The sequence below is a fragment of the Carassius carassius genome, chromosome 9, assembly GCF_963082965.1.
Source record: "Carassius carassius chromosome 9, fCarCar2.1, whole genome shotgun sequence".
Lineage (NCBI taxonomy): Eukaryota > Metazoa > Chordata > Actinopteri > Cypriniformes > Cyprinidae > Carassius > Carassius carassius.
Window position 1 is genome coordinate 22,156,472 of NC_081763.1, and position 22,500 is coordinate 22,178,971.

At 37.4% G+C, this 22,500-nt stretch overlaps 1 protein-coding gene across 1 annotated transcript in view; it reads left to right on the forward strand.

The window, feature by feature from the left end:
- The first annotated feature begins 2,265 nt into the window (after positions 1 to 2,265).
- The window catches only part of LOC132149314 (acid-sensing ion channel 2-like), a 405,895-nt gene continuing 385,660 nt past the window's right edge, over positions 2,266 to 22,500 (forward strand). Inside the window, exons 1-2 of the mRNA XM_059558461.1 lie at positions 2,266 to 2,738; positions 4,289 to 4,920. Of these exons, the coding sequence (XP_059414444.1) occupies positions 4,297 to 4,920 (624 nt within the window). The 5' untranslated portion in view covers positions 2,266 to 2,738; positions 4,289 to 4,296. The remainder of the gene's footprint in view (positions 2,739 to 4,288; positions 4,921 to 22,500) is intronic.

Sequence of the window (22,500 nt, forward strand, 5' to 3'; positions counted from 1 at the left end):
CTCCATCTTGCCTTTTGAATGTGCCAAGTAAAAAAAAAAATCTGTATTTATTTCCCTGCTGAATTGTGAATTTGTGTCTTTTATGTGCAGATAGAAGTAGTATGCTATACTTTGTTAATCTGCTGGTCTAAATCATAATTTTAATAAGACAGGTCTCTACATTTACTTCTGTCAACTTGCTGTTATTTTAAACTTGAAAATAACAGGTATCTGTGAAGAATACAACTTCTGTTTTCAAATTCAGGGAAATTGGCATGATTATCAGCAGCTAGAGCAAATCCTGTGCAATACCCTACTGTTTTTCTGACAAGATTTGTTCTGTCATATTATTTCCAAAATAGACCAAAAATGGTTGTTACAGTTAACCTAAAATCATGAATAAATTAATAATTCTATTTTAGCTAGTTGCCAAGAAAAGTTATCATTAACATTTAATACACAATTTAATTTACAAAAAAAAAAAAGATTATACATTAAAAAAAAGACAAGAAGCTTTGGAGCTTCAGTGTCGAGCATGACATCTCTACAGGCAAGTAATTAGCTAAAGTTAGCTGACATATCCTGGGTACAAGTAAAAATATTTAAAGTAAATTCAACATTCAGACAGTACTCCCGTTTACACTGTGTGTCTTCATAGTAGAGTATAATTACAACTGGGCCACCATGTATGTACCTCTGGAGGACGCAGCAGCAGCCTCCGAAATGAGACGCAGATAAAACTCAAGTGAGGTGGTTTACAATATTTTGAATTTGGACTGCAATACCTAGTTCAACCACTATGTAGGTCAATCCAACATACAGAATCTATCACAGTAATACATTACGTTTTTTAATGTCCAAATTTATTTTATGTTCACAGTATTTACTTTAGTTACATTTTTTCCAAATAAATAAACAAAAGATGTTTATAAAAAAAAAGTTTGGGGTTGGAAGATTTTTTTTTTTTCAAGACTAATAATTTGTTTTTGAAAGGTACATTTAATATCCATTCGGATGAATGGACATGATCCTTCAGGCAGTATGTATTTTTCTGTCAGGTCATGACTGTGTCTCATATCCCCTTTACTCTTCCAAACAGCTTTAGCTGAGCTCGTGTCATTACAGGCTGTCAGAGCTCCAGTATAAAGTTCCAGCTTCGCCTATTGATCTGTGTGCCAAACGCTTTCCTCGATTAGAGTCAGAGCTGTGTGTTTGTATGCATCCTGTACAGCCATTTTGCGTAAATGTATTTGCAGAGGTTCATAAATTACCTCTTTGCTCATTCCCCTTCTCTGTTCCTCACATCTGCGCGCCCAGGGCCGAAACGGATGAGAAAATCAGGGAACTGGAATAAGGGAATAAAAGTGTGCGGGAGAGAGACAGATGCGGTAGAAAGAGAATGAAATCGGTGTCAAGGACAATGAAATAGAGATGAAAATTTTCTCCAACTCACCTAGAAAAGAAAAAAGCTAACAAAACAGAGAAAGACGTTTACCGGTATGTTTTGTAAGATAAAGCAAGCTTCTTTCCGTCTCGTCTGCTTGATCTGAGAAGGTTTATGAGAGGTGATGAGAGCTCAGTAGCCATCCCCTTCCTCAGACTCTGCTGTCTTAATGCAGTCTGGCATATATCCAGTCAGATGAGCCATGAAAAACATGGCATAGATGATATCATTTCCGAAACGTTGCACTACATGACTGTTAGGAGGAGGGATGGAAGGAGAAATAAATGCAGAAAGTATTATAGAATGATCTTCTACAGTGGCACTCGGAGATGAGGAATGAAATATATATTTTTTATATATCAAATTTTTCAGCAGCTGCTCTCATCCATTTAAATTGTATTTTTATCCCCTTCTGCCAAATCCTTACTTTCCTCCAAATTCAGCTCTCACTGTCATCTTATTTTTCATCTAACAGTCCATGTGCTCTCTCTCTCTCTCTCTCTCTTTTGTCCTGTCTGCTTGCATTACAACACACACTTGTTGCATCTCTCTCTCTTCATCCGTTTTTATGTCTCTTTATTCTGGTTTATCTTTTTCAGTCATATTGCTTTTCTCAGTACCCCTCCCTCAAGATTTTGCGCCTTGAATGTTATGCACACGCAAGCATCAAACTTAAAGATGCCTAACAGTTTTCATTACACATTTTCAGTGTGATGGTAGTCGCCGGCCGGGCACCAGATACAGTATCTGTCATCATCTTCCTCTCTTTTCACACTCTGTGTGTTCCCTTCATCTCCCTTTTTGAGTTTTTGATTCTTTCCAATCTCTCCGTTCCTCCTTTTACCCACAATCTGCCGCTTGTATCCATCCATCACGCTCTAAGCGGAGAGGAGTGGAGTATGAACGCACGCGGGAGGAGAGGAAAGCGAGCGCGAGCGAGGAAAGACGGCACAGCGTCTCCTGAAGGGCAAGAGCGAACGAGCCTCTCTCTCTTTTTACCTCAGTTTGCGTTTTTTAGATCTGAATGTTAGCGGGCATCTCACATCTGTGCCGGTTGAGTTGTCGTTCGCGTGGATACGGCGGGAAGAGGAGTGGGAAGCGCCGGGCGCGTGATGGTTTGGTTGGACTAGCGCGGGAAGCGCGCGACTGGGAGAAGCTCACGCTCACACACTCCGTCGACTCAGGATCAACGACAGCATCTTCTACGGCCTTCTCTGACCCGCATCTCTCTCTCTCTCTCTCTCTCTCTCTCTCTCTCTCTCTCTCACACACACACACACACTCATGCACGGTTGGATGTTAGGCTGCACGTGAGGTGCTTAGAATTACCATTGGATGTTCAGTGACCGTGTGTGTATGTGTGTGCACGTGCATGAATTTGTTTATGGGGGATGGGATACTTTTTAAGCTCTGTAATGTTTTCTGTCAATTTTTAGTTTCAATTTAAACAGCTTTATTGGCATGACTCTTTAAGTAATACAATATTGCTGAACTTGTTTCAGAAATATATGCTGGATTTGCTCTGTGCATTTTCTTAACATCACTTAAACAAGTGGGAGAAAGTTAGAGAGAGAGATTTGTAGATGTAAGAAGAAGAAATAGAGGAGGGCGATGGTGTAGAGAAGGAGGATCCTGGCATTTGGAGGGGCTGAAATGATGGAGTGGGTGGAGAGACAGACGGAGGGAAACCCTTGTGCAGCATCTTCCACTCCATTGCCACCCTCTCACACTGGAGCAAGATCTGTTCTTCCTTCACTCAGTGTTGTGTGTGTGTGTGTGTGTGTGTGTGATCTGTGGTCCGGCCTGATTTTTATTTATAGCAGCAGCTCTGACTACTAGTGTTCAATGGCCCCTTTCTTTCTCTCTCTGTATGTGTCGCTCTCTCTGATTGGACAGGAGACAGTTTGGCTAGGGTGTCAGGGGGTCTGTGTACCTTGATTTGTCTCTGTTTGAGCAAATGTGTTAGTGTATATCTGCTGAAATAATTTTTTATTTTCTTCTCCTGTAGTTTCATCCTTTTTTCTTCATACAATACTGTCTTCCTTTGCGTTCTTTCTCCTTCCTTCCTCATTCCTTCTTGTGTTTATTTCTCTTTCTGTCTTTTATTCCTTCCTTCATCCTATCTTCCTCCTTCCTTCTTTTTTTCTTCCTTCCATCCCATTTTTCTCCTTATTTCCTTCCACCCCATCATTTTCACCTTCCTCCCTTCTCTCTCGTTTTCCTTCCTTCCTGCCATATCTCGATCTATCATTTTCCTTCCTTCCTTAATCATCCCATCCTTCTTTTTCCACTTCCTTGCTTCCTTTCTTCCACTCTTTCTTCCAACCCATCTTTCTCCTTCTGTCCTTCCTTGCTCACTTCCTTTCTCCCTCCCAATCTCTTTCAGCTTCCTTCCTTCATTCCTTCATTCATTTTCTGGCTGCCTGCCTGCCTTTTATTCGACTTTTTTATTTTATTTTCCTACCTTCTTATCTTCCTCCCCTCATTCCATCCTTCCTCTCTTTCCATCCTTCCTTCCTGTCTTGCTTGCTTTCTTTCCATCTTTTCTCTCTCTTTTCTTTCCATTTGACTACTTTCCTTATTTCTTTGTCTAAAACTGTAGCTTCTTTTGGTCAGTAAGGGTTCATGTTATATAAACCCTCTCTCTCAAGGATGTCTACATTCAGTTTTGTGTTTTTTCATAAAGCTTTACAGTGTTTTACAGTCTCTTTATATTTGTGTCAAACCCACCGCTTCAAGAAAGACTCTGTATTTTGTGATATATTATTGATGTGTCTGTGAATCTAATGAAGTGAAATATAGCCAGAATCAGCAGCCTGAAGGTGCCAGTGCTTAAGCTGACAGTCGTTGTGTGTCTGCCTGCAGGTGTGTGCATGCTAGCAATGGACCTGAAGGAGGGATGTGGAAGCGAGGCCAGTCGTGAGACCGAGAGCAGAGGCATGGGGAGCCTGGGAGGCCCCACATCTTGGCAGTCCTTTGCCCATCGAAGCACCCTGCACGGTTTGCGCTTCATCTTTCCCTACTCTTCCTCCACTTCTTCCTTCCCTTACTGCTCTACTTCACGTCGTCTACTCTGGAGCATGGCCTTGCTGGCCAGCCTGGTCCTACTTGTCCTGGAGAGCACCGAACGGCTGGCTTACTTTCTCTCCTACCCTCACGTCACGAGTGTGGATGCTGTGGTTTCTGGCAGCCTAGTCTTTCCCGCGGTCACCGTCTGTAATCTGAATGCCTACCGTTTCACGCGTCTCACGCAGAATGACCTCTACCACGCCGGGGAACTGTTGGCACTGCTGGATGTGCACCTGCAGATCCCTGAGCCGCACCTGGCCGAGCCCCACGTGCTGGCCTTTCTCACGGACAAATCAAACTTCACTAACTACCGGCCCAAGCCATTCAGTATGTGGGAGTTCACTGAACGAGTGGGCCATGACCTGAAGGAGATGATGCTCTACTGCCGTTTCCAGGGCCAGGAGTGCAGCCACCAGGACTTCAAAACGGTGAGTGTCTGCAAGGTGTTTCTTTTATAAGGTATTTTTTAAGTGCGTTTTGCTGTTGTGGACTAAAGCATTATGGGCTCAGTGTTGTTGGCTCTACAGATTATCCTTGTTGTTCGGCTGTTTCAAAGGTTTGTAAAGAAATAAGGATATTGATTCTTGCTGATGGTGTAGTTCCGGATGCTAAGCTGTGGTGTGAAGAGTTTTACTACTCTATTAAGCTACTCTCTGACTGTGTGTGGATGGAAAAGCTTGTTTTCACTCTAAAGGTGTAGCGGTTTTCATCTGAGCTGTGATTGTATTCTTATGTAATGTGATGGCCTAATTGACGATGTGTTGAATGCCTAGAATTCATTGCATATATTTTCCAAAATGCTACAAGGATTGGAAACCTTGAAAAGAACTCTAAAATATGTTATGGTTTTCTCCAAAAATTCTGTTTAAGACAGTGGCTCTGTCTCAAAACCGACCCGTTGCTGTTTTCCGCCCACCTAAACTGCTTCACAACTGAAACAGAATCTCATAAGCCACTGACCTGAGACCTTCGCAGGCAGCAACTTTCTTAACAGCCACTCAAGCACGCCCTGGTCCTCATGTGAACCTCACGAGACACGCTGACGCTCGCATCTCATTCTGTTGTTTACATGTAGTCTGCTAATGATTCTGGAATAAAAGAGTTGTTTTATGTAGGCTAGCGGTTAGCAGCATCTCCCTCGATCCTTCTATATTTTTCGCTGAGCTCCTCACAATGCACGATTTTGGCCACGAAAGGCACAAACAACTATATATAACTAAGAAGTATCTTTGAAAGCATTATTTGCTGACTACAAATTGAAGCACCCTTGTTGTCAGCAGCATGCCTACGACAACAAGAAATGGTTTGTGAGACAGAGCCATTTTTTTTTAACATCAGAAATGAAATTGACTAGTTGTTGCTCTAAATGTTTCAAGAAAACTGTCACTCTAGTATCTCTTCTCTAGCTGGTTAAAATGGTTTTAGTGGAGTGGAGATGTAAATGCCGGCCGCAGCTGTGTGAAGAGTGTGTTTTCCTCTGCACTGAGGGCTGAGATGATGAGGGTTGATAGCTGGTGTGATACTCAGTCGGAGTGCTGCTGCTGCTCTCCTCAGGGGTTGAGGTCTTTTTATCCCCCCCTCAGTCACTACACGTGGGCTCTCAGTGCTTCACACCACACACAAGCACATTATAAACAAACTTGGATGCACACGCTATGCACCAGCTTGCTTTTTGCTGCTTTGTAATGTCTTTTCTTGTTTTCATTGATGATGTACAGTATGAATCACTGTTTGCAGCAAACAGACATAATAGTGTTCTTGCTTTAATATCTCCTGCTTAAATAGTGCTGTCCTAGTTAACTACAGTGAAGGTTTCTACAAAATTGTAGCTCTTGACATTGAAGCAATTTAAGGGCCATTTTTTAAATATCAGAATGATTTAGCAATATGTGGCAGTAATTGATACAAAAAAACTTTAAAACTTAAAAAAAAAAATTTTTTTTGGAACTCAATTAAGCATGAAGCATTAATTTGTATTAATTAATTAAGCATCAATTTGTGTTGAATAATTGACTATAAATACAGCATACAGCTAATTGGACACTGAGTTGAAAACAACTCTTATGTAATTAGTAATGAATCACTGTTTTTTTTACCGGTTATTATATATATTTGTTACCAGTGTACAGTCAAGCCAGAATGATTTAAGCTTATCTTTATGTATCTTCGTAATGTACATACTGTCTATATTACTGAATTGCCCTTGCTGTGCAGTCCTGACCCTCTGTCCACTGACAGGCTCTGTGTTATCACACACTGAGAGGCCAGGACATCAAATGACTGTGTGCAAGCTGATTTACTTTGAATATTTCCACCATTTTGAAGATAAGTTCTTCGCATGTAGGCAGCAGATATCAAAGGCAGGAGTGAGTCTTGGTATGGCCTGATGGAATTCTTAAAGTTCTATTACTTAAGATATTTTGTGTATTGTATCTGCATGTCCCTTCTGCCCTGCATGTGGGCTGATACATAGGTGCTAATATACGCTAATAGTGTGGTACTAAAGAATATAGAAACACTCAGTTTGATTCCACAAGTGTATAATAGTTCAGCACATTTTGTTTGCTCAAACATGGGCTTGAGTGTGCTATCCATTAGAGAGAATATATATCTGAAATGTAAAAGAAATGGAGAAATTGTTAACCAGCAGTAGTTTCATTTTTCGTGTTATTTTTGTTATGAGTAGGTCTTACAGGTTAATAGTAGTGTTGTCACTCAGATGTATAACTTTGATACAATACCTTAAAAAATATCAATATGCAATACTATTTTCAAAACCACGGGGGAAAAGCTGCCTCAAAATGAATTATTAAACAGTATTAAGGTTGATTTACTGTACTGTACAATACTTTACTATGAATACATAATATTACAATAATGTTAATACAATAATACATTATTATTATTATGATTATGATGATTATTATTATAATCATCATCATCATTACACAAAAATATTTCACTTGTAATAAATCTGCACTGTAAAAAAAAAACCAACAAAAAAAAAACATTCATAATAATTATATTATTTTTTTTCAAAGCAGTATTAAAATAATAATATGTATGTCTTTGGACTGAACCCTTGAGCTTTCATTTTTGCAAAAAAATAAAATAAAAAAACCTGCAGGGAAGTTTTATTTATGTTTGTGTGACAACAGGTTTGTTAATGTAGGGAATACTGTAATCATCTGTCCACAGAAATAAAGGAAATTATGCAAATGTAAACAAACAAACAAAAACAGCATAACTGGAGCATATTGCACTGCCACATGCATGCAGCACTCACAGATGCAGAGATAGAGTTCACTGCATTTACTGTGAACTGATCCGCTCTGAGACGCTGAAAACACTAGGTTGACACTTGTAGTTTTGAAAACAGTTCTCAAAATGAGTATTTAGTTGGTGTTCATAATGAAACAAGATTAGATATATATTTTCTTATAAATGCTTGTAGTGTTGTCACGGTACCAAAATTTCAGTATTCGGTACCGATACCAGTGAAAGTCCACGGTTCTCTGTACCAATTTCGGTACCAAAGCAAAACACAAAAATATGCTAATTAAAAAAAAAAAACTTTTTAGCACTTATTTACAAGCACTTGTTTCTTTATACTTATTTACAATTGTGTTTAAAGTTTTTCTACAATTTATATAATTATGAAAAACAGTAAACAAGTTTCACCCAAATTTAATTTGTCTTTTAATTTATGAAATTTAAACACATTTTATTTTTGGTAAATAAAGGGGATTTGCTATTAAAATTAAAACATGGAAGAAATATTGTGATTTATTTCTTTAAAAAATAAAGTTTTATAAATGTTTTCAACAGTAGTAGCAGTATCACATACATTTTACTAAATAATAGTAATATTTCTATGCCTTTATGTAAAATGCCTTTATGTAAAAATTTACTTTTAGGCCTAATGAATGCATATTTGTCATTTTAACTGAACTTAAGACTGGTGGTGATGCTTAAGATATTTTTGGTCATTGAGGGTTTCTGTAAAAAAAAAAAAGTAATAGATCATATTATATTATTAAAAGATAATACTACTACTAATTCTACTATCATACTAATGTATATACAATGCACTATGGATTGATGAGCTGCTGGGTTCATGAATATTAATCACGTTGTCTGCGTTCGGTCAAACTGATTTGCTGAAATCAAAACAGGGACGGTACTAGATCAGCGCCAGCCAATGACATTGCCATTTGCGCATTAGCTCCGCCCACTACCGGAGAAACCGGTATGTCTTCTGTTCTGCTTGTTCGAAAATGAATATGAATAATTCTAAATGAACTCCATTATTTTGACAGGAGAAGACAACAAAGAATAGTTTACATATAGCGTGTCGATTCAGCGTGGTAAGTCTCTCTCTCTCTCTTTGCATGTGTGAGAAACAGCGCTATCAGTAAAGCGACGGTGAGTCGTGCGACTTCACAAGAGTTTACAGAGCATCAAATACAGGTGCGCTGTGCGTGCATTGAGATGAACTGAAAAGTTCAGATCGCTTGATGGAGAGAGAACTCTGAAGCTCAGATGCTGAAATTAATGCAAGCGTCATGCGCTTCGGTCTATGTAGTAAACAAACCCGCACGTCTCTGACATTCATTAATTCACAAATAGACGCGCAGAACACGGATTCATATTTCAAACAACTTTTGCGGCTTAACATTTACAGATACTGGTCCATATGGAGATTTGATTTGATTAATTTATGCTAACTTTGACAAATTCCATGACTGTCCATATTAAAATGTAAGTTCCATTTTCATGACTGGATTTTGAGATTCCGTCCTCGTTTTCTGCTTCGCGGAAATCATAGCGCTGAACCGGGTTTGAACGGGACCTCGGTACTACCGGTACTTAAAGAAACCTGGTACCGTCACATTTAATTTTTTTTAGTACCGACTTGGTACCGAAGTACCGGGTCTTTTGACAACATTAAATGCTTGTAACTTGGGAGATGTAGGACATGCACGTGGCCTGATGATACATGCTCATGCTCTGGCATGTTGTGTAGTAGTGATTATTAAGTGCAGATGACCCGAGTTTGACTCGGGCCGTATCCCATTCCCAGTTAGTTCATCAATCGTTTCCTGATGCTTCTACATTTTCATATAAAATTAAAGGCAATATGAGTATAATTTCACTGTTGGGTGACTGAATGCCATGGCAGACTGTGTGACATCAGCTATCTTTTATGTCATGCTGTGAGATACACAGTACTTCTTAGTATAGACTGCTCACAAATGACAGTGTTGACTGAGTCCGTTCTGACATCTTCATTTACATGTGAAATTGAAGTTATGCTGTGCAAACGGTTGCATAAAAGCTGGCAATATGTTGCCTTGAAAGGGAAGAAGAAGAAGAAGAAAAAAGTTGCAACTTTAAATATGGTTACAACAGCTCTTAAATAACCCAGTGTATTTCGAACCTTTATTTTCAAAAGTGTAATAAAAAAAAAAAAAAAAAAAAACCAATACCTAAATAAAAGGGTTAAATATCCAATATCGTCAGATATGGATACATAAAAATCTCTAATCTGATCCGATATCTAACTAATGTGGTAAGATGAATCACTAAAGTTTGATTTATTCCTTTTGTATTATTTCCTCCATCACCATAATCTAATACAATCTCAATTTATAATCTAATTGAATACATCTATCTAGTGATACAAATTTAATTCCGATGCAAGTCTTAAGCTCCCTTCACATCCCACAATGCAACACCTCAGTAAAGAGTGTGAGAGAGGACAGCTACCGCTCTGTAAAGTTGGTAAAAATGTCCATCTTTTTGATTTTTCCTATGATTGTGTATTGAGCACAACAACACTCTGTAATTATATGGTTTCGATCGTGTATTTTAGATGTGGTGAGTCACAGTGCTTCCCTGTGGCGCTGTCTGTGATTTCGACTCAAACGTGGTTCTGTGTCCTTCTGTGTTCCTCTCTGCTGTGACTCATTTTTAGTATGCTGATGTCATAAGTATTGAGTTTTCACTTATATCCTGCAATGACCCTGCTCCGGGGCTCTCGCTGCTGTCGTCGGTTGGGGAAAATGTGTTGTTTTCTTATAGTGCTTTTTTTGTATAGTGCCAAAGTTGTATTTAACACAGTCCTTGGGTTGTAAGAGCTGGCGGCCTCCTGCATGACTTTACATTTTTGGAGGACGAGCCAGGGCTTACTGTTGTAGTCTCCACCTGAGTATATTCTTGGATGATTGCTGAAGGCTTATAAGCTTTACAAAGCAAAACGGACCGGTGAAAATAGCCCAGGGAGGAAGCTCTGGGGTGCTTTTTATGTCTATGCTAAGACTGTTGTCTGGATTTATAATGCTCAGTTTTGGTCTAAAGTTTTTAGTGCTCTCTGGAGCCTCCTGCAAAGTCGACAGCTTCCTGTTCTGTTCTCTGAAAAGCACTTTTAAAAGTGTGCGTGTATTTTTTGCTCACTTCTCTTGTTCTGTCACCCTCCATTTTAATTCAATCACAGCAGTGTTTTAAGTACTAAATCATGACCATGCTGTACTAATTTGCTCTCTCTTTTTAATATAGTAATTAATATCCCATGTCATTTACATGGCTTCTTAGATAAATGTCAGGATAGGATTGTGAATTTTTATTAGATTTTTTGTACAATGTAAATAACATGGTACATGTTTAGTCATTTAGTTTCATTAGAAAATTAGTAAACATTTCAGTTAGCAGATTCACTACTACTAGGACAAGTAAGTCACTATTATAATAGCAGCACAAATGTATGATTTAAATATTAATAGAAATAAATCCATGTGTATGTGAAGATGAGAGATGTCTAAGAGGGAAAGCAGCAGTTCTACTGCTGCCAATGGAAATGGATATTAAAGCAGTAGGGGGTATAAAGCAGTAAGCAGCAGGGGTTTTGAATGTCAAAAAGTGAGACACTGTTAAGAAACAGACATTTCTTGCATATTGGGTCAATGTTTTTTGCTTTTTCTTGTGAGTAGCTGCATGAGGGAAAGTGAGATTCAAAAATATAAATAAAAATTCAGAAAGAGATAAAAGACAGGTTGATGAAATTCCTCTGAATTTGTTATATTCTCTAAATAATGTTACAGAAGCGTTTCAGACATTTTGATTAAGGCTATAATTGGCCTTTGATGATCACATCTCTGCTGATTTGAAGATGATGTGCCATTCAGGAATATCTTTACACACATCATGCTCACAGCTGAGCTTAACATTTCCTTCGGTTGGCCTTTTAGAATAACAAGCACTTTGTCAAAATCTTTAGTTGCTTGAATATCAGTCCCTTGAGGGCAAGAAAGACAGATTCAGCTGTGCTCTTTTTGTTTTCTATATGATTCTTTGCCTTTAATCACCTCGAGAAATAGGATAAAATTAGAGTTTTTGAAGATCAGATCTAAATGAAGTACAGCCCTCACACCCTCCTTTAAAAGATAAGTATGCTGTAAAGCCCACAGAGAGCTTTTGCCATGAAAAATGCTTGCTTGCTTTATCTTGATCAGTCTATGTCACACACAGTGCATTGTATAAAATGTTTTTTAAATTGTTTTATTCAGCTCTATAAAAAAGCATTATTGGTGTTCCACCTATTGTATTGTTCCTGAAATTTCACAATGACAAATAATTTTTTTTATTTTTTTATTGCTTCATTAAGCAGTCTTTAGTATAGGCTAGTATTGTTAAAGGTCCGGGCTGTTATTATAGATTGGGAATAGAAATAAATGTAACGATTCTTGTTCAGATCTACATAGAACATTTCTTCTTTTAGTGCTGTTCAGGGAGCTTAATTCATCATTTTTGACATATGAATTCTATGTTTATTTCAGGTTGGACATGAAAGTAATGAGTTGTGGTTCAGTTGACACGAGCTGGATGTGAGTTGAATTTTGCTGTTCAAGTCCGAACTTATAAAACCATACTTGCACATATATGCAATGTTTTGAAACTTTAAGAGTGCCAAGGTTGATCCAATGCTTTATTAATTTCTTCAGACCACGTATTGTGCTTCACTGTTCTGAGCAATGGATCCAGATAAGTTATTTATGTTTCAGCGAGCTACTGGGTCTCGCTATGCTTGTGTAATTGCCAGGTGAAATTGAACGTCAATTCTCATATCAGCACACTGCGTTTAATTTGCAGCTGTCAGCCAATAAACACACTCATGTGATGTGCTTTGAGTGTGAGCCTTTTCACAGAAACGAGAGAGGGACTGATTGAAAAGAGCTGTAAGATTTTCCTTCTACTGAAAGACAAGTGGACAGGCAATTCAGACTCCTACATTCATTCTGTGGGAATCAGACAAAGAAAAGTAGAGAAAGGCAAGGAAAAGACATTGGAAGAGTGGGAGACGTGGTGATGAAACGTGTTGGGCAGGTTTTCCTGTACAATGTTACTTTTACATCATGTGAGCCCCTGGTTTGCCTAACAAACACTATATTGCTTAACACTATAATAAAAGAAATACTATATTTTAGTAACATTTAAATTTGTAGAGGTATAAGTTCTCATGAATTAGCTTTTATTTTAATATTTTCCGTTTTCGTTTTAATTTGTTGGTTTTGATCATTTTGTTATGTACTTTAGTCATTTTTATTAGTTTGTTATATTTTTATTTAGCTTTAATTTACTTTTTTTTATTTAAATTGTAGTTGTTGTTTTTAAGAAATTTTCATTTTTCAATTTAAAACTTTTATTCCAGTTAATTACTTAGGTGACATTTTGTTTTCATATAATATTTTAATTATTGACACAATTATTTCCTCTTAATTTCAATGACTGGTTTTTAATAATTTTGGTTTTGATTAACATTAATGAACAATAAATGATCATATGAACAATAGTAAAGCATTGTAATGATATTAGTTTAAGTTCCATGAACTTCTTTGGTTTTGAAATAATTTCATGCATCATTTTACTTTGTAAATGACTTGTGGTTTGGTAAATGATTACGTTTAGTGATGGATTTGTTAGTGATTCAAATTGTATGAGTCTCTTGAACAATTCTCTGAAACAACCAGCTCATTTATTTATGAATCATGTGTTATCACGGTGTGTGCAACAACGTAGTTTTCTTGCCATTATTTTGTGCTACATGGTCTGTTTATCTCATTACATTCAATTCACTCCAAAAACCTGGGCATAATATTTTTTCTTTTCTTTGGCTGTGGCTCTGTACATTCAGCAGTGCCAGCACTGAAAAACAGTGAAGAAAAGATTTGTGCTGGGTGCTGAGCATTGCATTAGGATGTGGATACAATATGCTGCATGAAACAACAGATTTAATATTAAGTGTGCATTGCCTGATGGGATTTGGGCTCTGATCTGTTGCAGTATGGCCCGTTTAAAGTTGTAACGGAAGATCAATCTTTAGAACTGTATGTCTGCCTATTACTTTTTTTCTAACCTATCAAAGCAAGGAACTTCTGTGATGCAATTTCATTATATGAGGCAATACAGCGAAAGCCGACAGTGTCCGCCCACTTTTTCGGCAGCCTTGGTCTCCACAGGGTTTGGAAAAATATTTAGTTGCAGAGTTATGAACCAGACTAACAGATGAAATAATACTGGAAAACGGGGGGGGGGGGAGTACTTCTGGGAATAAAATATTTTCCAATACTCAGTGCTGATGCACTCAAAAATTTGTCAATTAATTTACTGTATATCTGGGGTAAATCACCAATGAGTTTTTTTTTTATTATTATTTTTTATTTTTTTATAAAAGTTACATGGATAAGATTCAGAAAATAAGAAAAATAGGTGATGATTGTTGGAATGAGACTCTTGAAGCTTTGCAAATCCTATAATTTAATCAGCTAATTGCATATGATGAAACTGCAATTCTACTATATAAGACAGTTTTAAGAATAAAAATAAACAGCTATATTTTAAACTTCTCAGATTTGTGGTCTTCAGGATTCATTGATGGTGTAGGTTTTCTCTCAGAGTTTGACTTGTGCAGTTTTTTTGAAAGTTGAAATCACATCGGTTTGCAACCAAATAATACGTTTGTAATCGGATTGACGGGTCAATCGGACTGAAAAGCTTTCATGTAAAAACCTTAATTGATCCGATTGAGCTCGATCGGAATGAAATTTTCGATCGGATGGAAGGGGGTGGTTTATTCCTCTTCTAATACGAATGAGAGTGCATGTAACTTTGATCGGATTGAACCATGAAACTGAAAGGACTGCGCATGTGCTATGATGCAGAAATAACGTAATAACGTATGACGCACGGAACGAGCAGCTCTTTCTTTTGAATGAAGTGTTGTATAAAGCGTCATTTGTCATTATAAAACTCTATTTTCACTCAGCAACTGTGAAGTGAGAAGGACAACCTTGTAGGGCTGCTCCGATAACGATCGGCAAATCGTTATGCGCATCTCGTCAGTAAAGTCGGATGCAATTCAGTCCGATTGAACCAAAAATTGTGCATGTAAACGTAGCCACTGACTTAAAGCTCTTGCAGAAGCTCATGGTAGGTATGTTTGAAAGGCTTATACGTTACATTCTTTTATGTTATGCTCTATAAATGTAAACTGACAACTGCACTGGAAAACATTTGTCTAGTTTAAGAAAAACATAATTCACCTGGAACTTAACCAGAAGCTCCATTGACAGGACAGATAAAGGCACACATTGTTTTTATATCCAGGACACAGCTGTCTCATAAACTGCCTGACTCTCTTTATTACAGTATATCAAACGCAGATAAAGGGTTGTAATATTACTCCAGTAACCCAAACATGTGCCTCCACCAAACCTAATGTATCTCAAAACAGACTTCCATGCTGATAAATACCTGATTTGACACTTCCTGAAGGACATGCATACTGTTCCTGATGATCCAGAAGAACTTGAGGGGATGCTTAATGTCACAGTAACATCATAAGAATATTGTATATGTATGCTGCATACTGTGACATTTGAAATACTTTTCAGTGGGGTCTAGAGCACTCAAATCATGTCTTATCATGTGACCTCTGACATATGTTTTTTTCCTCTAATCAGACTTTTTGCCTTTTTTTCAAGATCTTCTCCTGTCACTTTTTTTTACAATAATTTTTCATTGTCTAATTTCAGAACTCCTCACCACTTTCTTCCGCTGCTGCTTTTCTCCCCCTCTTAGTGCACCTTTAAAGGGAATTTGTAATTGGCAGAGTTCTATTGTACTATTTACTATGTCCTTAACCATGTGAAGCCTATTATGATAAAATAATAGCTATTATTATTATTTTTTAAATGGAACAGCTTATTGAACCTTCAGACACAAGAAAAAATCTAAATGTTATTTAATGTTTTTTTTTTCATATAATACATAGGGCTTTCATGGCTCACAGAGGACAATATAAAAGAATATGGAGTTTCTGTTGTGATGGGGAACAAATATAATTCACTGTAATACAATGAAGACAGAGAGATGAACAAATAAACATCCCTCAAATGTCTGATGTTTCATATTTTATACTTACATTTTAACACGAATATGATGTATGTCAGGATAATCAAGTAATCCTAAATTACATCAGTCCAGTAAATGTCTTTTAAATGTTCACTTTTTGAATAAAGTGTCGCCTTTTATTCCTTATTTGATCTTATCTTTAATAGCATGGTATATCTTTTGTTTTGTGCTTTACATTGTTGTTTTTTTGACACAATCATGAGTGCAACTTCATATTCAACAATAACATCAAGCAAACTTCAAGCGTTAACAAATCATCAGCTCTGTAAGTAAACCTTCCTTGGTCTAACTTGAATGCTTGGCTGATAGAATATGGCAGAAAAAAGTTAGAGAACGCCATAACACTTGTTTAAAAAAAGTATAAAGTATCAATCAGATGACAGAAGGCATGTAGAAGATTGTCTAAAACAGTTTTAATCATGTTGATAATTTTGAAGCCTTAGAAATTTGGGTATCAAATATGATAGGCTTTACGGGGCCAAAGAGAATGCTCAAGACAAGACAAGGTTTTATTCTGATTTTCACCAACCAATGAGATTTAAGATTTGTAATCCTGTGTTCAATGTGTGCTGGTGGTGAGAGCTGTGAATAATCTGGTGGTGTGAATAGTTTTAGTGACAAGCATAGTTTTGTGTGTATCATTTTGTTAATATTTGTATCATATGGTCACTGTGAAGATAGGAGATGATGTGATGTGTCATCAACAGGTGGGATTTTCTGCTGCCGCTCAAACATTGTCACCTTGCCAGTTTGGTCAATCCGTACCTACTTCACATTTATCCTCAATTAGATTTTGAATGGAGGAAACGGAGGGAATCAAGACTAATCCACAAGTGTCATCAATCCTGATGCAGTGGCACACATGGCTTAGGACACATACCAGGATCGTTTAAACCCTTGGTTTTTCTCTGCCACTTGGCAGACACTTTTCATCCCGGGCAGCATCTTGATCTACCGCAATTTGGGACTGAACCAGCAACCTTGTTGTTTGTAGCCTAGGTCATTGCCCATTAGTCTGCTACAGCCCATGTGTAATATATTGTGTGTCTAAGTTAGACCAACAGCTAATCAATCACTGACAGCCTTTGTTATCCGTCACTCAAAAACAGGCTCCCACAGAACCTGCAGACTGTTTCATATTATCTGAGCTGAATGGATTTAACCATGGTAAAATGTGTTCAACTGAGCTGAGGGTACTATGCTGTCATTCACAGCTGAATGCATGATCAACTAAGCCAAATTTTGGTCGGATTTTGTGTGGGCTTGGTCATGAGGTCATGAGGTTTAGATCAGATGAGGTATTTTTAACAAGGTGATCCCACAGCAGAGCACAGAGCCAACAGCTGTGTCCAAGCACCTTAAAAATCAACCATTTCATTTTTTAACTCCAGAGACATTAAACAGAATGTCATAGCCGTGTGTGCGCTTGTGTCTAACTTACATATTGAAACAGAAAGCATTAATCTGTGTGTGTGTGAACGCATGCGTTTATGAGATAAGATAGACAGAGAGGGGGTGGGGGGGGTGTGGAGTATTAATCTGTTCATGTGCCAAGCAGGTAAACAGACCAGCTGTGTGATGAGCGAGATGCTTTTCATACGGAGGTTTAGATCCTCTGTTTATGTGGACGTGAGAAGAGTAGCAACAGAGAGACTGCGTCAGTTCACACTGTAAACGTTACATCAGAAACACGGCATCATGCACCTGTGTTTTAATGGAGCACCAATGGCAGTTCTGGATTACTTTTTTGAGCCAGTGCCAAAGACAAAACATTTTTTAATAATTGTAAGGGAAACAGGTAGGGATGGGACGGTATGAAAATTTAATATCACGATTATAGTGACTAAAATTATCACGATTATCAATATTATCACGGTTTTGTTGAAACGAGATGAAAGTGTTCAAAAATAGTTGATGCTCACACTGAAAACATTTCAGCAAGTTTTATATTTAATAATCAACAAACAACTAATAAAACAAGCAGCTCTATGCACTTAATTTAAAGAAAGATTAAAATCTGTGGCATTTCCTTCCTTACAATGAAAAGTGTAGAAGCATAGAAAAGCATAGAAAAGTCACTGACTTTCGCCATTCCTTCTCGAAAAAAAACAAAAAAAACATTGTGCGCTGCGCTTGCGTCAGACTGTTGCTGGCTGGACATGATTTAATAGTGAGTTATTAAAACCGCGATAATCAAACACGGTTTTAATGATAATTCATTTTTAAACGATATTACTAACCTTCAGCACATTTTATCACGGTTATCAATAAAACCGGTTATCGTCCCATCCCTAGAAACAGGTCAATTTAGATTTTAAAGGTAATTTGAACAGAATCACTGTTTCACGGCTGATCACTGAGATGCCCTGCGATTCACTGAACGAGCCGTTTGACATAAAATCTGCACTGGATATTAATATCCAAAGTATAGTGAAAACACTATCAATTAGCACAGTAACAAGATCGGCAGTTTAAGACATTAACTTGTAAGCACAAAACACAAGATACTTCTCTTTTCAATATGAATAAGGCTTTATTAGATAAATCTAATACATATTAAGTAATCTAACACATAAGCACACGCACTCAGACATTCACACAAGTTGCAGGAAGATCGAAAGTAAGGGAAAGATGAGTTTAAGAGAATGAAAATGTGGAATCCCAAGTTTACAGCAATACGTGAAATTGCATTGACATGAACAACCATCAATCACGTAATTAACCCTCGCATTGAGTTCCTCAATGAGGTTAAAATTATATTAGATACACCAGTATAGATCAGAGTCTGGAGGTACTTGCATTTCCTGTGTAACGGGGGTTCCCTTTGTTGTCGTTGAAAAGGGGGTTTCACGAGGTTGCTGATTGGCTGGAAGTTCAGTAGTCACTGAAGTGACGTCTTATGAAGCCCATGGTTGGGCGTTGGCTGAAGATGCGGAGTTGTGTGGCTGGTTGAAGTTGAACGGGCACTCTAGGTCAGACTCGGAGACGCGGCGTTACAAAACTTAACTCAGAACACGAAACTCTCATACGGAAAAGAAAAAGAAACTAAAGTAAAAGAACAGAAGTAAAGTTTGACGAGACTAAGTGGTGTTTCTTCTCATCGTGGCTAAGTTGCAGCAGACGTGCAGGCCGAAGCTTGTTTGAACAACACTCAAATTTGACAGCGTTTCTTTCCTCCTCCCTCACTTTGGCTTCAGTTTCCCCCTTTTTCATCCTCTCCCGCGGAGTCGTGTTTGTTCAGGGGTCTGTCAGAGGTTTGTGGCATTAACACATGCTCAGGACACTTCAGTTCGGCCGAAACGGGAGGACTGCAGAATCCCTCAGCATGTACTGATCAATAATCCACTGAGCTTTAAGAGACATTCTGCAGCCTCTCCTTTAATGCATCACCATTTATTAGGGCTTCTGTTTGAACACTCCACACAACAAAATTTCAGTCGCTTTGGATGTTGTTTTCAAACTGTTCTTTGAGTACATGTTCATTTGAAGGTTAGAAAGAAGCCTGCTGTGGTGTTTTATCTTGCAATGTCCCTCTAAATGGAAGCACCTGTGGCATACATAAGCAGTATATTGTTTTGTTCACATTTTTTGCTTTCTTTCAGGTCTTAACAAATTAAATAAACTGAATAGACTGGTGAAGAACAATTTGACAGAAGTAGAGACAGAATAATAGGTATGCACTAATTTCTGTCAGTTTTAGATTTTGAAGGTTATGTTTAAATGTACCTCAAACTTTTCAATCCTATTCACACATTAATTTACATGTGCATTATATGTATTCCAAACTTTGAAACGAAGAATTTGGAAAGCACCATGATCATCTCACTGGAGATATGAGCATAATTGTGATTTTGGCTTTGATGATATGCCTAAAAGGAAAGCTTGTCTAAATTATACAATATATACATCTAAATTATATGTATATATTTAGTATACGAGGCAAAAAGTCACTCTCCAAAACCTTCACCTTCTCTGTTATTCTCTGGTGGAATGAGCTGGTAACCTCCACTCGAACTGCTGAGATCTCAAACTTCTCTACATAACTCCTCTTCTCTAGCTTGCTTCCTAATCTAGTTGTGTAATAAACTTGTTGGCTGTGACAAATTGCTTTGTTCCTTTTTTTGTAAGTTGCTGTGGAAAAAGTGTCCGCTAAATACATAAATGTAAATTAAGACTATTCAGGGACAGTCAAAGTTATTATGGTTCAATAAATAATTTTGAAGACCTTTCTTTATTTTTCTTTATGTATTTATTTAGTTATTCATTCATTTATTTGTTCATTAATTTTATTCTAAGTTACATAAGGTCTAATTTGATTAGGAAAGTATTACTTATGCAGCTGGCCCTTTTATAACATGAACCAATAAATCATTCACAGTTTGAGCAGGAAAGTGTATTTTGAAAATTTAATTGAGCCAGTTTAGATTTGATGTTGATTTTAAGAGATTTTCATAGATATAAAATGAGTATGAGGAAAATCTGAATCCTGTCCCTTAATTCACCATTTGATGAATCCAGCTAAAGGCAGCTTTTGACGGCATGGTTTTTGGCTGGTCAAACAATGTCATTAGCTTATCTCCGGTTTCTCAGGTTTCTTGCCGCCTCCTGGGGATCCCCATGACGTCAAAACCTCTGGACTACATAACCTTGATTTTTCTTTGTTCTGTGTTTTTAAGATGCAATGTCAAGTTACGGTAAATATGCATTCTGTTGCACTCATCTACATTCTGTCTAACTGTTTGAAAAGAAGAGACTATCCACTGTGCTACCTTGAACTAAAAGCCACAGTGTATAGTGATGCATCAAGGTCGTGTGAGAGTGACACTGTAACCAATCACAGAATTTAATATTAATGCACATTTGGCTTGTTTTGCTGAATTGCAATCAGTTTAAAATGTTTAAACAAAAAGCTATGTAATTATTGTGTTTTCATGATCGATCATTGCTATTGCTTCTGGGTTCTCGCATCCTCACACCCATCCCTAATTCCCAGTGATTCTTGATGAGTGGATGCTGGCACCCTTGGCCTGGATTCTTGTCTCATTTATTATGCAGAAGATGTTGTGGAACACAGGGACAGAATCTGGATTAAGGCTGAGCCCCAAAAATACCTCACAGCAACATTTACATTCTCCACATCCAATGCCCAGATCACCACTGACACCGTCACACAGCACAAGAGTCATAGTCCCAGGCTGGACCCTCTTTGTGAATGCCAGGCAGGTCAGACTTTGAGATTTGAATACAAAAACATGTAAGTTTTGGCCTTGTGCCACATTTACGATTAAGGTTATCTGTGTTTTAATGCATGGTAATCTGTTACATTGAGCGCTTGGAGTATACTGTACAGACAATGCTTGTTATCCTAAACCCATTAAGATAGCAGGTGTTTAACGAAAATTAGAAAGGATTGTTTTTAGATAATCCCTTTAATAATGGCAGATAATAATAAAGCCATACAAAGTGATAAAAACTCACGTCATTGTGATAAGCAGCCTCTAGACTGATCTGTCTGTTGCTTGCTTTATTAATAATCTCTGCATGAATTCTTTGTAACTGCATTTGGAATCATCAGGATTTTTGTCTGTTATGCTCACCAAGGCTGCATTTCTTTGATCAAAAAAACACAAAAAAAAAGTAATATTATGAAATTGCCTAATCGTACTATTTTAAAAGAACTGTTTTTTTGTATGTTTTTAAATGTATTTTATCCCTGTCATGGCAAGAATAAATTTTTAGCATCATTAGATCCAGTCTTCAGTGCCACACGATCCTTCAGAAATCATTTGAATATGCTGATCTGATCACAAAGCTTTTTTGGATTATTGTTTTGTTTTATGATCAGTCATTGCAGTCATTTCTGAGTACTCTGGTCCTTATGCCTATCCTTAATTCCCAGTGATTCCTGTTGAGCGGAAGCTGGCACGCTTGGCCTGGGTTCTTGGTGCATTGATTTCAGCAATTGTTGAAAAGAATGTTTGTAGCTTTGTATAATAGCTTTTTTGTGACCACTATGTATGAGTTGAGTGGCAAAGCTAAAGCGCAGCATTACTGAATTACAATGGGGAAGAACTTAAATGTGCAGAGCATGCTGGGTAGCCAAAGAACTTATAGCCTTGGACCTGTAAGATTTTGTCAGTTTTAGACAACATCTTAGCAAAATCTACACTGAAAAAAAGGGTAAAGGATTCACTTTCTTATTGAAACGACAAGAAACATTGAAGTAAGCATAACACTTTTAAGTGTGTGTGTGTGTGTGAATTATTTATTTTTATTATTTTTTAGTTTTTATTGTTATTATTAGTAATATTAATACTATCTTTATTATCATTATCGTCAATTTGTTTTTTAGTTTATTATTTCTATAGCTGAAACGCCATTGTTAATCAATGCTAAGGCTAAATATCATCCATAAGCTAGCTGATATATCTGTCTGCCACTACTTTTACCATCATTGTGAAGAAGTGTGCTACATACTCACTTTATAGCTATCATCTCAATTAATTTATTCTCTTCAAACTTTCTACTCGGCACAACTT